At 37.3% G+C, this 16,167-nt stretch overlaps 1 protein-coding gene across 1 annotated transcript in view; it reads left to right on the top strand.

Annotated features, from left to right (window-relative positions):
• Positions 1 to 1,015: 1,015 nt before the first annotated feature.
• Positions 1,016 to 16,167, top strand: part of SLCO4C1 (solute carrier organic anion transporter family member 4C1) — a 70,466-nt gene continuing 55,314 nt past the window's right edge. The window contains exons 1-2 of the mRNA XM_078067002.1: positions 1,016 to 1,406; positions 4,584 to 4,847. Of these exons, the coding sequence (XP_077923128.1) occupies positions 1,061 to 1,406; positions 4,584 to 4,847 (610 nt within the window). The 5' untranslated portion in view covers positions 1,016 to 1,060. The remainder of the gene's footprint in view (positions 1,407 to 4,583; positions 4,848 to 16,167) is intronic.

Raw genomic sequence — 16,167 nt, forward strand, 5'->3', positions numbered from 1 at the left:
TTCATTCACCCCAGCCATTCTGTTCTGCACATGAGACTCCCTCCCTTATCTCCTCCAGGTCTTTGCTCAAACTCAGTGAGGCCTTTCCCGTCCACCATTTTTTGATGAATGAATGAAAGAATGAATTGTAACTATTGCATAATAGTGTTTTAAAATTGATTTCACAGGTAGAAATTATTACATGAATATCAGCATTGCTGATCTTAGCTATGCAATATACAGCAGAAAGAATATCATATATAGGCTTTTAAGGATTTCTAATTTCTGTATCTTCAGTTTTGGGGTAGCCAAACCAAACAGGTGGTTATGTTGCCACGTTAATGGCCGTGGTAATGGGGGGGGAGGCCGGTGGGGATTTCTGTTTCTAGGGAGCATGACAGGTAAAAGTCTCACCATGATGTTCAAAATCCAAAGTATTGTATTTGTGGCTGCTTGACTCTTGGCAGTCCAGACCTAATCCGGTTTGGTAGTCAGCAAAGGAAGAAAACCGGCAGGATATTTTCTGGAATGATCTCCTGATGCAACTGTGTTTACAGCTTTCCTGTCAGCACCCAGAGGGAGCTTTATGGCCACCAGACTCGCAACCTCTGGTTAGTTCCCAGGCCTTGGGCTCTGGGAAGCAGCGCGGCGGGCTGAGGGGCTTCGCGGGGTCAGCTCGCGGCGTCCGGGCCGGACCGCACGCCCGCGCGCCGCATTCCAGTAAACCCCCGCGGCAACAGGTGAGGCGCGGCCGAGCGCCAATCACACCACCAGCGGGCCCGGCGTCCGCGCTCCGCGCTCTAGGCGGCGGCGAGCTCGAGGAGGAGGGTCCCGGCGGCTGCGCGGCGGCGGGCGGCGGCGGGCGGCGGCGGGCGGCGGGCGGCGGGCGGCGGCGGGCGGCGGCGGGCGGCGGGGGCGGCGGCGGCGGCGGCGCGGCGCTTTAGCCCTGCAGGAGCGACGGCACGGAGGCGGGAAGTCCTCCCGCACGGGGGCGCTGCCACCTGCGCGGGGGAGGAGCCAGAAGGGAACCGGGTTTTTCTGCAGCTCGAACGCACTGGAGTTGGGAGAACCCATCCTGACCATGAAGGGCGGCAAAGGCATCGAGAACCCGGCTTTCGTCGCCTCCAGCCCAGACACCCCGCACCGTTTGTTTGCATCGCCCTCTCACGTCGAGGTCTCTGACTTGTCCACCAATACCCAGAGACAGAATTCGCAGCCACAGGAGCCTCAGAAGCCCCAGAACTCACCGGAGGCACCCCGGCCTTCGGCGGATCCCGCTGTCTCCCAAGAGCTGTCCGTTCCAGAGCCGCTGAACGAGTTTGAGGAGGGACCCTGTGGGTGTGGGAACTTACAACCGCGGAGTCTCCAGCGCTGCAACACGCCCCAGGGCTTTCTGCTTTACTACTGCCTTTTGGCCCTCACGCAAGGTAATGGCTAGCGCCCGCCCGAGAGAGAGCAGTGGCCCAGCGAGGGCGCAGAGGGGCGCGCGGAGCTGGTGGGGCGGAGAGGGCAGGTGCGCGCCGAGCCCGCATGGTCGACGCGCGGCGAGGCAGCCCCGGCCTGGGGACTTGCAAGCTCTCCCACAGACGTCAGCAGGGTCAGGCATCCGCATTTTAGCTTTTCCTTTGTTGTAGCAACTTTTAAAACTTGCCGTACGAGCTTTTCTCCCCCCCGCCCCTTTTTTTTTTCCTTTTGTGTTCTACCTCAGTTAGTCGTTTCGATTCCTTAAAGGAAGGTGGAAATTCCTGGAGCCTTCCTTTGGGAACCGTTTACACTGGGGGTATCCAATTCTATGCTACGGAAGCATATATTTTGCTAAGCTCCTTACTGAAGGGTTTTTTTTTTTTTACATTGTTCTGGAAGGGAAGGATTAATTTGCAGGTGAGGGTAAGGTAGTTCTCAAAGGAGAACCTTGTGGTTAGGTAGCAGCATTCATGTTTTGTGTGTATATTTAGTTTGAGTTGTGTGCAGGTACAGGTGGAGCCCAGTAAATGTTAGCAAAGGCTCGAGGCGTTGTTGAAGGGTGAGGCTTTTGAAACGCAGAGGAGTTGTGCAGTATCTGTTTCGTTCCAGGATCTCTTTTAGGGTCTCTTGGGAGTTACTGATGAAGTCCACGTTTATACCCTTAGGAGTTTGCAGTCTAAACCTGGTTTGGAGGAGTGAGAGGTAGAGTAGAGGGAGAATGGCTCCCAGGAAAGAAAGCATGGAGAAGGTAAAAGCTGTTGCTGTGTTGCCTAATGCAGGGGGTGAAAGAAACCGGAAGTTACACTAAGGTGACAGACACATTGAGGAGAGGTGGGCATTAAGATGGAGCATCCTGAAGGAAATGCTGAAGGTTAGTTAGAATTTGATGGTATGTAGATATTTTTTGGTCACTTGAGTCTTACTTTCAAAGTATTTTGTAAAGAGACCATCCAGGGCTGATTGAAAGAAGTGTAATCCAAGAAACATGTTTGAGGAGGGGGATCTTTTTTAAGATTAACAGAAGAGTAAATCTAAATATATTCTTTCTGTTCTTATTCCTGCTCCCCTGTCTGAAAGGAACTCAGCGCCCCTTGCTTTTGCACATTAGGTGTTCAGGAAGTAAGCATTGATTGAAGGTCAACTGCAGCTCTTCTGCCAAAGGTTGTTTTGTGCTAAAAATTTATTTCCATTTCCACCTTTCTTGTCCCCACCCAAGTTAGCCTTCTCTCAGTGTCTTGGTCTTAGTTGTCCAAAATCCATGATCAGACATTTCAGTGCCAAAGGAATGCAAAGTTCAAAGAAGTTGGACACAATTAAAATTTCTTGTTTTATCTTAGAACATATTCTGAAATTCCTGTATTCCAAAACACATACATCTAATGTAAAATGTTGTTTAAAATTATTAGCAAATATTATTGACACTCCTAAAAAGATGTGTCAGGTTTAGCCTAGAGCTACATCTACCCAGAGGTCCCCAATTTAAGAAGCATAATCCTAGATGAAGGTGACCCAATAAATTCTTGTTTCAGTTTAAATCTGAATTATTACCATTTAAGTTTGAATTATTACCATGTTTCTCGGACATGATCCCTGGGAGGTCCTTTTCCATGGTATATTAAGAAGTGCTTGGGAAAAACAAAAACAAAAACCCAAAACTTGTCAGGTTAGTTTACTTAACACAGAGTTTCTCAAAGATAAACAGAGTTTCTCTTAGCACTTAACATCCTAATGTGCCTCCTATTTTCATGTATGTATAATAGAGACATATAGTATACAATATTTCATGAAATTTCCTTTTTTAAAGCAGAGTTCTTAGAACTTTTGTAGCATAGAATTCAGGGTGGTATTCATAGGCTTAATGTGCTAAACCTCCAGAAGAGTTTATAAATTTACTTTCTCAGAGAAGTACCAAAAAGACAATGAGTTTTCATGATTGACTTTTAATCAGTATGGCAAGTGTGTTGGGAAGTTGATTTTTTTTTGGGAGGTGGACTTGATTTTTGGATGGGGAAAGTTTCATATTCTCAGATTTATCTCACAAGCATGTCATTCCTAGGTACATTAGACACTTTACCTTTAAATTTTAAGAATTGTAAATTGTCTTTTGACTTATTAAACTGGCATAAAAGTAAAATCATGTTAGGACTTTTAAAACTTGTTGTATCGATTTTCTTGAAATGTATTTCCAGTTAACAGTCTCGATAAAGCAAAATTTAAAGAGGTTGTAGAAATCATGGCTTGTGTATACTCTGTTAATTAATGAATGAAAACAATTCATGGTATCCTCTTAAGTAAAGGGGGTAACTAGTTAAAAACTGTAATTTGATCAGATGCTTTTTATTTTCAACTCATACTAATGTTTAGACTCCTGTAAATTTAATCTGTATCTGGACAGAACATTTTTGTTAAGTCAGTCACAATTAAATTTTCAACTTTTCCTTGTTTACCTTATATTCTTCCATCATAGTTGTAATAGACAGTTGAAGTGTATATTTTTTGTTTACTTTGCATATGATTTAGAATGCCGGTAGTTGAAATGACTCTTAGCGTTTATATTTGCTCTAGGACCTTTTAAATTATAACTTTAATGTCTATAAAAGTGTTAGAGGAAAAGAGGTTTGAGAGCTCAATTTCACCTTTCATAAGACTAAGTCAAGGATCTCTAGTTACAGATAAGTATGTTTAATAATTAAATAACCTGGGAGGCAATTGGGCATTACTTTAATGACCAATGGAGTTACTTGTATTTTTGTACTCTTCTGAGTGAGGTCCATGAGTATGCTACTCTTGGAGTCTTTCTGGCGAACTGACTTCATGAGAATTTACTGCCTGATTTTCTATTTGTCATATAGAGAAAAATGAAGTTAGCTACAATTTAGTATGTGGTAAGCATTGATTTTATTTAACACCTGAAAATTCACAAATGTACCATTTAAAAAGCAAACTGATTTTTAAGGAAGTATGTTTGAGTTGCTAGCTTTGAAACTTTGGGACTTTTAAAATTGGTACATTAAAAAAATATCAAAATAAATGACAGACTTTAGTCATAACCAAATTTTAGTACATTGTGTTAAAAATCATAATCCATATGGTGAAGTTAATAAAAATCATGCACATACGTTTTCTTTTCTCTTTTTTAGGTATTATAGTAAATGGCCTCGTAAATATTAGCATTTCCACTATTGAGAAGCGCTATGAAATGAAGAGTTCTCTGACAGGCCTGATATCATCAAGCTATGATATCTCATTCTGTTTGTTATCTTTATTTGTGTCATTCTTTGGTGAAAGAGGACACAAACCAAGATGGCTTGCATTTGCATCCTTTATGATAGGACTGGGAGCACTTGTATTTTCAATGCCAAAATTTTTTGGTGGAAAATACCAGCTGGGGTCCTTTTTTGAAGGTAAGTTTCTGTTGTGTTTTTGTTTGTTTTAATTTAAGAAGTACTATAAAACAAGGCCTTTAATTCTATATTGCAACTCACTTGTACAGGTAAGGTAAGGACTTAGTCTCCTCTACTGTTTACTGCTTTGTTTTGATGTGAATTGTGTGAAGTAGATTACAGAGATTACATTATTCATTGCTTCAGTTGTTATTTACATTATTAATCCTCTGATACTCATTCTCCAAATTACATACAGTCCTCAAAAAGCAATGATCAATTTTCCTTTGCACTTGTAACCTCATTGGGGTTCTAAGATCTATAGTTTTCCCCTTTGTGTGTGTGTGTGTGTGTGTGTGTGTGTTTTAAAGATACTATTTATTTATTTGAGAGAAAGAGTGAGAGAGAGAGCACGAGAGGAGGGAGGGTCAGAGGGAGGAGCAGACTCCCTGCTGAGCAGGGAGCACAATGCTAGGATCCCTGGGACTCTGGGATCATGACCTGAGCCGAAGGCAGACACTTAACCAACTGAGCCACCCAGGCACCCCCCAAACCACCGCCCCCCGCTTCTGGTTTTATTTGCTGTGCTTACAGCTCTGCACCCTGGACATATTGATTCCTGATTCCTGAGATAAGAGAGATGAAATTTATAGAACTGAAGCCTTTCCTAAGAACTGAAGCTAGCTGTACTTATGACTGTAGTTTAGAGATTCAGAACTTCATGAGTTATCTAACATGTTGCTCTGGTTAGTTGAAAAAAGTACATTATACAAAGGCTCAAAACGAAATTTGACTGTATTTCTACTTTTTTTTTCCTCCCAAAAATCATTTTCAATGGAAAAACAATTATGGTAGAGCCAGAGGGATGTGCTAATGAGGACCTTAACATTTTTATTGTCTTTCCTGGGATTTTTAATAGCAAATGTTGAGAAAAAGAGGGCTATGAAATTAACTTTCAGGAGTTAGGTAAGTGAAGAAAAGGCTTAGGGTAAGAAGAAAGGAGAACTGGGGCCTGCTGCAATATAGGCATTATTTTTAAAAAGTTAAGGCCATTACATTTGTGAGTTTTAATATTGAAAATTAATACTAAAGTGTTAACATTCCTAAGACCAACTTCCAAATTATAGAATGACGACAAATTGGAAAGTATTTTTAACAATTTAACAATAATATTTTTAACAATTATGCATCATGGTTTTAGGAATATACTTATTAGGTAAGCAGCCTTCATTTTGGAAATAAAAATAGAATATACAAGCATATAGGACCAATAGAGGGTTTTTTTTTCCCCAAAGATTTTATTTATTTATTTGACAGAAAGAGAGAGACAGCTAGAGAAGGAACACAAGCAGGGGGAGTAGGAGAGGGAGAAGCAGGCTCTCTACTGAGCAAGGGGCCAGAAGTGGGGCTCGATCCCAGGACCCTGGGATCATGACCTGAGCCGAAGGCAGACGCTTAACCAACTAAGCCACCCAGGAGCCCCCCATAGAGGGTGTTTTTAAAGTGTGGTAGAATTTGGAATAAATGAGATAAGGAAAATATTTTATCAGTGGAAAGATCACTTATATAGATTCTAGTACATTATCTAATATTGGACAAGATTCTGTAAGGCCAGTGTCACGTAATTTCACTGGAGGTAGTTTTAGGAACAAGGCACACTAGGCTTTAGTATGATACTTTTGAAATTTTAACAGTAAGGTAAAGTCTAAACCTGAGTCTGTCACACAAACATGATACTGATTCTGTGATAGCAAAAATATTGTGTTTATTGCATTTACGTGGTAATCTTTGTGCTAAATCAGATTCCTCACTCTTCCAGTTGATCAGATGCCCTACTTGTTCTTAAAGTATATAGCTTCAATAAAATCTCTGACTCTCTAAACTAAAACATAACCCCTGTTCCAGTGCCAAAGCTTGATCTCTCTTCAGCAATTTTCTTAGCTTCATCTCTTGCCATACACACTTTGAATTGCAGCTAATCTGAACGATTTATAATTCTCAAGGGGAAATGGCCACAAATTAAGGTGTGTGTGTGGGTGGGGGGCAGAGATGAAGCCGAGAAGATTGCTAAAACCAGGTCACATTATGGTGTACTATGTAAGTTTTCACTAAGTTCTTTTTGATTATGTCTTATTGATATTTTTTATTATTTTAGTTGAAGTAGATTAGATAGAGGAATTGGCTGATTGTGAGGTTTTTAGTCTAAATTAGACTCATAGTTTATATAATAGCTTATCACTGGCAAATGGAAGCAAAAACTCAGGTTGCCCTTATGTTCTGTCATTCATAAAATGAATATTGATACGGATTGTACATGGTGCTGAGATAATAGCAGTGAAACAGTTTCATGCCATCAGGATTTTATGTAGTAGTGGGAAGAAATACAAAGTTGATAAACAAAATAATTGAGGATTAAAGTGAGTGTATGAAGGGAACAAATAGTATGAAGTAATAGTGTATAAAAGAGAAAATATGTGGGCAACCGAAGGCCGTTGTGACAATAACTGGATAATGAGGAGCCAGCTTTGAAAGATGCTTTCCAGGTTGGAGAAATACATGGTAAATGGCCTTGGAGGGGGAAAGAGGTTGGTAGGTTTTAGGAATTGTCACTTTGGCCAGCATGATCAAAGCAAGGGAGAACATGGCATGAGATGAATTGGAGAGACAGGTAGACGCCAACATGAGGCATTTAGATTTTCCTTTAAGTGCAGTGGAAAGTCATTAGGAAGTTTTTCCTTTTTTTTTTTTTTTTTAAGATTTTATTTATTTGAAAGAGAGAGAGGAGGAAGCACACGAGCAGGGGATGGGGGTTTGTTAGAGGTAGAGGGAGAAGCAGACGCCCCACTGAGCAGGGAGTCCAACTACGCAGGGCTCCGTCCTAGGACTCCAAGATCATGACCTGAGCAGAAGGCAGATGCTTAACTGACTGAGCGACCCAAGTGCCCTGAGAAAGTTTTCCAAAGAGACGTGCATGAGCTTATGTTCTGATATCATTTTGGCTTCTGTTGCTCTGAAGGATGAGAGTAAATGGGAAAAAATCACCTAGGAGTTTTTTACTAGAGTCCAGGTGAGAGATAAAGGTGGTTGGACTGGGTTGGTATCAGTAGAGATCTAAAGGAATGATTGATTCACAATGTATTTTCAAGGAAAAAGAGATAGGACTCTTTGGTAGATTGATTATGAAAGAGGAATGAGTAATGACTCCTTGATACTTGGCTTGACCAACTGGGGCCATTCACTAGAATGTAGAACAGCATTAGGAGTGGAAATCAAGAAATCAGGTTTGGAATTAGTGTGAACTGAATATTATATATCTATCCAGTGTTGTAATATATATCTTTGAACATACATGTTTATATAAGTGTGCCAGTTACTCTTTAGTTTTCATTCCTAGAAGTGCTCATATTAGGTTTGAAGGCCTTCCTCATTCTAATTTTTGATAGATAATGCCACACTGACTTTTAGGAAGGGATGTACCAGTTACTCTCTCACACTTAGTATATGAAAATGCCTAGTTGCTATTTTGAATTTTTGCATTTTTTAGGAATGTGCCTTTGTGGTATGTATGTGTCGTGTTAACAGTATAACCAATACAAAATTCAGGACTAAAACCACATTACATATCTAAAGGAACGGGACTCAGGCATTTAGAAACAGAAGGAATGTTAGAAATCATAAATTCCTTCTTTTACAGTGTAGAACCTTAGGATAAGAGGTGAAGTGACTTCATAGTGATTTCATAGAGAGGTCAGTAATAGCTAAAACTAGTACTAGTTTTTATACTTTGTTTATTGTTTTTAATTTTTTTGTTTATTTCTCATAGGTTTATTAACTATATTGAATAGTTTAAATATTTTTATGAATTTATTTTTAAGTGTTTACTTATTACATAATTATTTTTATGAATTTAAACCATTTTCTGCAATTTCAAATAGCCAGTTATAATGATCTATACTTTCTTAAAAACATAATAACTTGTCTGTTCAAGTAAGTTAATCCACTTTTGCACATTTTGGACTCTGTAACCAAAAAGCTTAATGATTTGTCCAAGTCTAAGGAGAGTATACAAGAAAACTGGAGATCAGTGGGCAAAGAAACAAAAGAGTTGAAAACTCCCTGTAAATAAATTGGAAACAAGGGCATGTACAATCTTGTTAGGTAATATAACATAAATAACCTAAAGAGCCTAACACTAAGAAATCATTTTATTAATTAAAATTATACATGTAATTTAATTTGAAAATGACATTGAGAGAATTAGCATTTTTCCTTCATGTGCTTTTTTTGTTGTTGTTTTTTGAACTTGAGAAAAGTCAGGGCTCAGTTTGGATGAAATCATCTCTATAAGAGGAGATTAAAGTGATATAATATAATGGTAATTAAAGGAAAACAAAATGTGAAATATGGTAAGCATGTATAATTTCTACAGGTGTTAGAAAAACAAAAGGATGTTAAGAGTTAGCAAAAGGTAGAAAAGTGTGTTTGAAAACAGCTTGAATTTTCTATTCTGTAAAAATTAAAGTAGGTTTGGAAAAATTTTTTTTTAAGGGAAACTTTTATGAAGACCTAAGGGTTAGATGTGATTATCTAACTTTGGAGATAATATTTATCAAAGGGAAGTTTTGATTGTTATTGGATACAAAAAAGGGAAGAATTAAAATTGAGAGAAATGCTTCTCAGGACTAATTTTTATATATGTTAGCCTGAAAATAGAATAGTGTCATAAAATATTTTCAAGTAAATAATATTTGATATTTACTTTTGGTATATTTTAACTTGTTATAATATATTTTAATATAACTTTGAAATATTATAAAAATATATTAAGTAAATCTTTACCACATAATATTTTGTTTTCCTCCAAGCACTTTTTAATTCCTTGTGGATGAGTGTTAATTTAACGGTGTTAAGGAAAATAATCTTTTTGTCTCTTTGAGAGTTTGGGAGGGGGATCATTAGTAAAAACTTAGAAATTATGGGTAAGTAATTACTACATCCAGTGAAGCTCTTTTTCTTTATTGACCAATAGTTGGTTAACTTTTCTTAAGTTGTATTATTTTCATGTTTCTCTTTTCCATTCCTTTCTCAGGAAAAGGTAGCTCTCAACACTTTACATTCACTTCATCATTAAATTTCTAATGTTTTAGATTGGTATTTCAGGAAGAATTCTGTACCAAAGGACGTTAGTTATGCAAAGTGACTATTTAAAATGTTGAACTAGGAAAATGATTAACGTGGGACTCAATGTGTGATTTAGTTTTAATTACTGTTTTGTCTTTTATCTTGTATTCATAAGGATTTTTTTAATATGGAATACTTGTCTAGATTGGAGAAGACATAGGGCCAAGGATCTTACAGTTTTACAATCGCTAATTTAATACAGTATACTTTGATTTTACTGGGCCTCTGAGTGTTCTTTCTTGATATTCCTTCTTCCTTATAAAGAATCAGTTTTATTTTTCTTATATTTCAATTTAATTATAACAAATGAATAAAAAGGAAAGATGATATCTTAGAAGATGTAATGGTGTAATAAAACAAATGATTCAAAAGATTTTTAAATTCAATACATACAATAAAAGATCTAGAACTAAATTTTAGGGATAGTCAGTGCTCCAGATGCAACTAGCACAGTTTTTAATATCCAAGGCACTTCAGTCTTCCCTAAACTTCCCAGATAATATGAGTTACCCTGGATGCTTACTACCGTCACTTAATGCCCTTGGGGATCCTGATTCAGTAAGTCTGGAGTAGGACTCAGGAATTTATATTTTTTAAAACTACCCAGGTTATCTTATCAGTCCATTTGGGGAAACATATGTCCAGTTTGGTGCTTGATTATTTTGTACCGTTTCAGCTGTGGGCACAGAGGTTCTTTTCATTTCAGGATTATTGCTTTATAAATTCCTTTAAAATAGAAGTTTCACAACTGTCATGAAATACTAGATACTTTAATGCAGCCAGTTCTGTTGAAATTCAAATGACCAAGCTATTGAAATAGAGGAAACTAACAGAGAAAATTAAGTAGGAAGGCATGTGTCAATGAGTTGTTAGCACAAACTCATTTCTGCTCACAGCTATAATTTGTAAATAGAGACTTAAAAATGCATGCCCTTGTGCAAAAGAACATAATGTCCCAGCATTTCCCAAAGTATGATCTGCAGAGCACAGTTTCTGAAGATATTAGGAGTATCTTAAAAATAAGTTCCATGGTTCAATGAGTTTGGGAAAATCAAAGTTAAGGGGTGTCTCTGTTGCATCCCTATAAAAGTTAATGCAGTTTTGAATCCTTAGTTAGAGGATGTGATATGTACCAAAGGACTCCACTGCTTGCCCCTTTACTCGGCTTCTAGGGCTCACTTTATGTTTTCTCCGCCAGATAAGTGTTTTGGTGAACAGGCTTTGGGAATACCTGTTCTATGCTATCTTATGTAATTTTGAAAGCCCTTGTTGAATTTAGCATCTTCGTTATGGCCAGCTTTAGAATAGCATGTCATGGATAGTATGTGTTCAAGAAAGGTTTGTTGAGTTGTCAGATACATTAATGAATGAATGGATCCTTTCAGTAGAGGCATATTAGGAGTCTAATGACTTCCTTTCCACAGAAGGCAGTAAGAGCAGTTAATGTCAGATAGAGGCAGTTTGGGATGCTCTGTTCACATTTTCCATAAACTTGGCCTAAAGAGTAATGGGGCATTTTCTTCCTTCCTTCCTTCCTTCCTTCCTTCCTTCCTTCCTTCCTTCCTTCCTTCCTTTCTTTCTTTCTTTCTTTCTTTCTTTCTTTCTTTCTTTCTTTCTTTCTTTCTTTCTTTCTTCTTCTTCTTTTTTTTTTTTTTTTGCCACTGAATTGGGCGGAATTGTGTTATCAGAGGCAAAGTATAGATGATCTTTATGTGTAAGATTTGGGATCTGAAAAATTTGCAATGTGAAAAAGGAAGCTAAAATGAGAAGCATATTCAGAAATAGTAACACAATGTTTTGATATTCTGCTTTTGGTTTTTGTCTTAATTACTTGCTAAACTATGGATTTCCCTGTGTAGCTACCATGCGTCTAAGGTGATGCTAAAATGGCAGGATTTTTTCTTGATAGACTATTAGTAGGGATTACCCTTATTTGTTTTCATGTATAAAATAAAAGGAAATGCTCTGCTAAGGCATTCAAGTTGACCATAGGCATAGTTGTCTCTTACTGGTATAATGTATGGGAGGTAATAATTAAGCAATGCTTTTGTCGCTTCCTCAGAAAGGTTGGTAAAAATGTGGTTTGTGGCAAGAAAGAAATGAGGAAATTCTGTTTTCTAAGTCACTGTTCTTAAAAAATACACGAAGAGCCACTGTGTGTTTTAATGTATTTTTTCCCTTTATTTTAATAATATTAGCACATTACATTCAAGGAAAGTATGCGGGAGTATAGCAGGGATATTAGGGTCAGACAAAACTGAATTTAAATTTTGCTCAAACATTGTGTGATAGAGCTATGTGGCCCTGGACAAGCTTCACTATAAATTATGATGATGATGATAACCCCTACCTCATAGGAGACTGTACACATAAGTGATAAGGCAGTACCTGGGGTAGGTAAGTGCTCATTAAATAGTAGCAATGAATAATGATGCTCATGATAATTAAGTAACAGCTATACTAATGTAAAAAACTACCTTTCTTGGGGCGCCTGGGTGGCTCAGTTGGTTAAGCATATGCCTTCAGTTCAGGTCATGATCCCCGGGCCCTGGGATCCAGCCTTGAGCCTCGGTCTCTCTGCTCAGTGGGGAGCCTGCTTCTCCCTCTCCCTCCGCAGCTTCCCCTGCTAGTCCTCTCTTTCTCTCTCTCTCAAAAGAAGGAAACAAACAAAACAAATGAAAAACTACCTTTCTTGGTTTGGTTAGTTATGGGCAATGGTAATTACAAAATCATATAAACAACTAAAAATCTTTCAAAATGGTACATATATTTTTTTTTCCTTTGGTAGGTGTCACTTGATACTGATGTATCTCAAGTCTGGCTAAACACTTCCAAAATAATATATTAGAGAGGGTTTTAATTAGCTATGTTTCCAGGATTATATTCTTAGGAGATGAGAAAGTAAATCTGTTTGGTGTAGCTCAGCTTAAATTGATCCACTCAAAATAGTATACTAAAATATTACCTTTTAAATAGTCAAAGTGCCTATTTAAATATCTTTAATTTTTTAAATCTAATTTTAAACATGATACATCCTTTGCAAGCCATTCAGAAGATAAAACCAAAACCAAAACCAAAAAGAAATGGAATAAAAGGAAAAAAATGGTGAATAAATGGAACAAAAAAGGAAGGAAATAAGATATTTTTATAACACAACATAGATTACCCACTGCTAATATTGTTTAGCCTTCTTAATGTATATATACATTTATGCATGTATTCACAAATAGTCACACATAATACACACATTTTCATTATAGTCATTAATACACACTCATGCACAATCACATCCACACACTCTTACTAACATTCATACATATTCATACATCTTACATCACATTTACACATATGTATTCAAATGTAAATTTTAAGGAAACACATTTTGAATTTCTAGATACCCACTTTTTCTTTAAGAATATATATTGGATATTGTTATATGTTAAAACAGAGTTGTGAATTATTTATACTTTTATATTTATTTTATAGATAACCTTTTTAATGAGCCCTCTTTTGTTGTGTTTTTTATTAATACATTTTTCTGGTTAGAGAAGTTCTGTGGGTCATTGCAGACAATTTGGACAATAGAAAGAAATAGAAAAAGAAAAACATAATTCATTGTTTTTTCTCAAGGAAAACTTTGGGACCATGTTAATGTTTTTAATATGCCTATTTCTAATCAAGTTAGTATTTTGTATAGTTTGCAAACCTTGAGAATTCTTATTCTTTTTTTTTTTTTTTTTGATGGTGGGAAAGGAAAGTTTGCTTTATTCAGGGAGCCAGCAACCTGGGAAGAAGGTGGAATAATGTCCCAAAGACTGTATTCCTGTCCAGGTTAAGCTAAAGGCTTTTAAAGGGGAAGGCATGGGAAATGGGGGGCACGTGCAGGAGAAGTAGGTGCCCAGGAGGCTAGTCGTATGTTGACATAACCCTGAACAGACTTGCTGGCATCCGTGGCAGCTGTTTTTGTTTTTGTTTCCCCCCCTTTTTTTTTATTAACATATAATGTATTATTTGTTTCAAGGGTACAGGTCTGTGATTCATCAGTCTTACACAATTCACAGCGCTCATCATAGTACATACCCTCCCCAATGTCCATCACCCAGCCCCCCCATCCCTCCCACCCCCTTCCACTCCAGCAATGCTCAGTTTGTTTCCTGGGATTAAGAGTTTCTTATGGATTGTCTCCCTCTCTTGTTTTATCCTGTTTCATTTTTTTTTTTAATTTTTTATTGTTATGTTAATCCCCATACATTACATCATTAGTTTTAGATATAGTGTTCCATGATTCATTGTTTGTGCATAACACCCAGTGCTCCATGCAGAACGTGCCCTCCTCAATACCCATCACCAGGCTAACCCATCCTCCCAACCCCCTCCCCTCTAGAACCCTCAGTTTGTTTTTCAGAGTCCATTGTCTCTCATGGTTCTTCTCCCCCTCCGATTTCCCCCCCTTCATTCTGTACCTCTGAAACAAATAATGCAATATATGTTAAGAAAGAAAAAAAGGAGAATTCTTATTCTTGCATAACATTCCATTTTAAATTTTAACCATTCTCATAAAGTTGAATACGTATATTTAAAAAGTTTTCTATTGTAAATTACCTCATGCTAACATTGTTATGTTTAAAGATTTTACTATATTTTGGTAATTATACAGTATTTAACATTTTGGAATTGGATTTTTTCACTCAGGCTAATTCTCTAAAAACTCATCAGAGTGGTGGTTATCAATTATTCATTCCTTTTTATTGCTAATTACTAAGTAGTTTATGGTATGAATATATCATGCATGGTTTGTATAACCATTCACCTACTAAAGGACATCTGAGATGATCCCTTATTTGGCTGTTACAAATAAAGTTATGAACATTTGTACAGATTTTTGTGTGAACATAATTCTCATTTCTCTAGGATAGATGCCAAGGAGCAAAACACCTGGGTCATGTGGTAGTTTTATGTTTATTTTTTTTGAGAACTGTTTAACTATTTTCCAGAGGGAGTGTACTATTTTATAGCCCACCAGAAAGTATGAGTGATTCCACCCTTGCCATCATCTGGTGCTGTCATTATTTTTTATTTTAGCCATTCTGATAGGTTGCGATGAAATCTCACTGTGGCTTTAACTTGCATTTTCCTAATGGCTGATGATGTTGAGCATCTTTGCTTGTGCTCATTTGCCATCTATTTATCCTTGGTGTAATGTCTGTTCATGTTTTTTGCCCATTTTCTAACTGGATTGTTTAATTTTTACTGTTGAATTTTGAAAGTTGCTTATGTATTCTAAGTCCTAGATCTTTGTCAGATAAGTGATTTGCAAATGTTTTCACCTGATGTATAGCTTATCTTTTCATACTTTTAACAGGGTTTTTTATAAGAGCAAAAGTTTTTTTAATTTTGACGAAATTCAGTTTATCAATTTTGCCTTTTATGGATTATATTTTTGTTGTCAAGTCTAAGAATTCTTTACCTAGTTCTAGATCCTAAAGAGTTTCTAATTTTTTAAAAAAATGTTATTGTTTTCCATTTTTATGTGTGATACATTTTGAATCTTGACTCTCTTTGTATTCCCATTAGCACTAGCATTCTCTGTGTTTTTCCTTTAATACTCCAAACACATAAGAAATCTTTTGTCACAATAATCATACTGGTTGGAAAGGAGAAAATACATAGCAGTCACTAGTTCAGAGAAATCGTGAAATCCCACTGGGAAGATGTTATGCTTGCTCCTTGAGTAAACCTGCTTCTTGGGAGGGGCTCAGTGTTCTCTGTTGGTCCTTTTTATTGTCTTTGGCTATATTTGAAGAGGGCAAAAAGAGAATATACTCCTTGGATGGTTGGAATCTGGATCAGCCTGTTTCTTACCTGTAGAAATTTGGGAGCTAAGGGTTATTGTCATACTCATTCAGTCATAATCCCTCTGAGAAGAGGCTGGTGAGTCATTTGGTGGTGCAGCTGTTTCAAAAGCCAGTGTGTTATCTAATTGATTCAGGTGTATGTGCCAATAACCATACTCATAGTTTTGTTGTATGTCTTATCTTTCCTAACCTCATGCCTCTCTCTGGACTTAATTAAGCATATCAGACTAATGGGAGAGTCATACTCTTAGGTACTTTTCTCTAAGTCGTATTTTCCAATTAAAAGTATTTGCTTGGTACCATCT

Source organism: Halichoerus grypus, chromosome 2, assembly GCF_964656455.1.
Source record: "Halichoerus grypus chromosome 2, mHalGry1.hap1.1, whole genome shotgun sequence".
NCBI classification, from domain to species: domain Eukaryota; kingdom Metazoa; phylum Chordata; class Mammalia; order Carnivora; family Phocidae; genus Halichoerus; species Halichoerus grypus.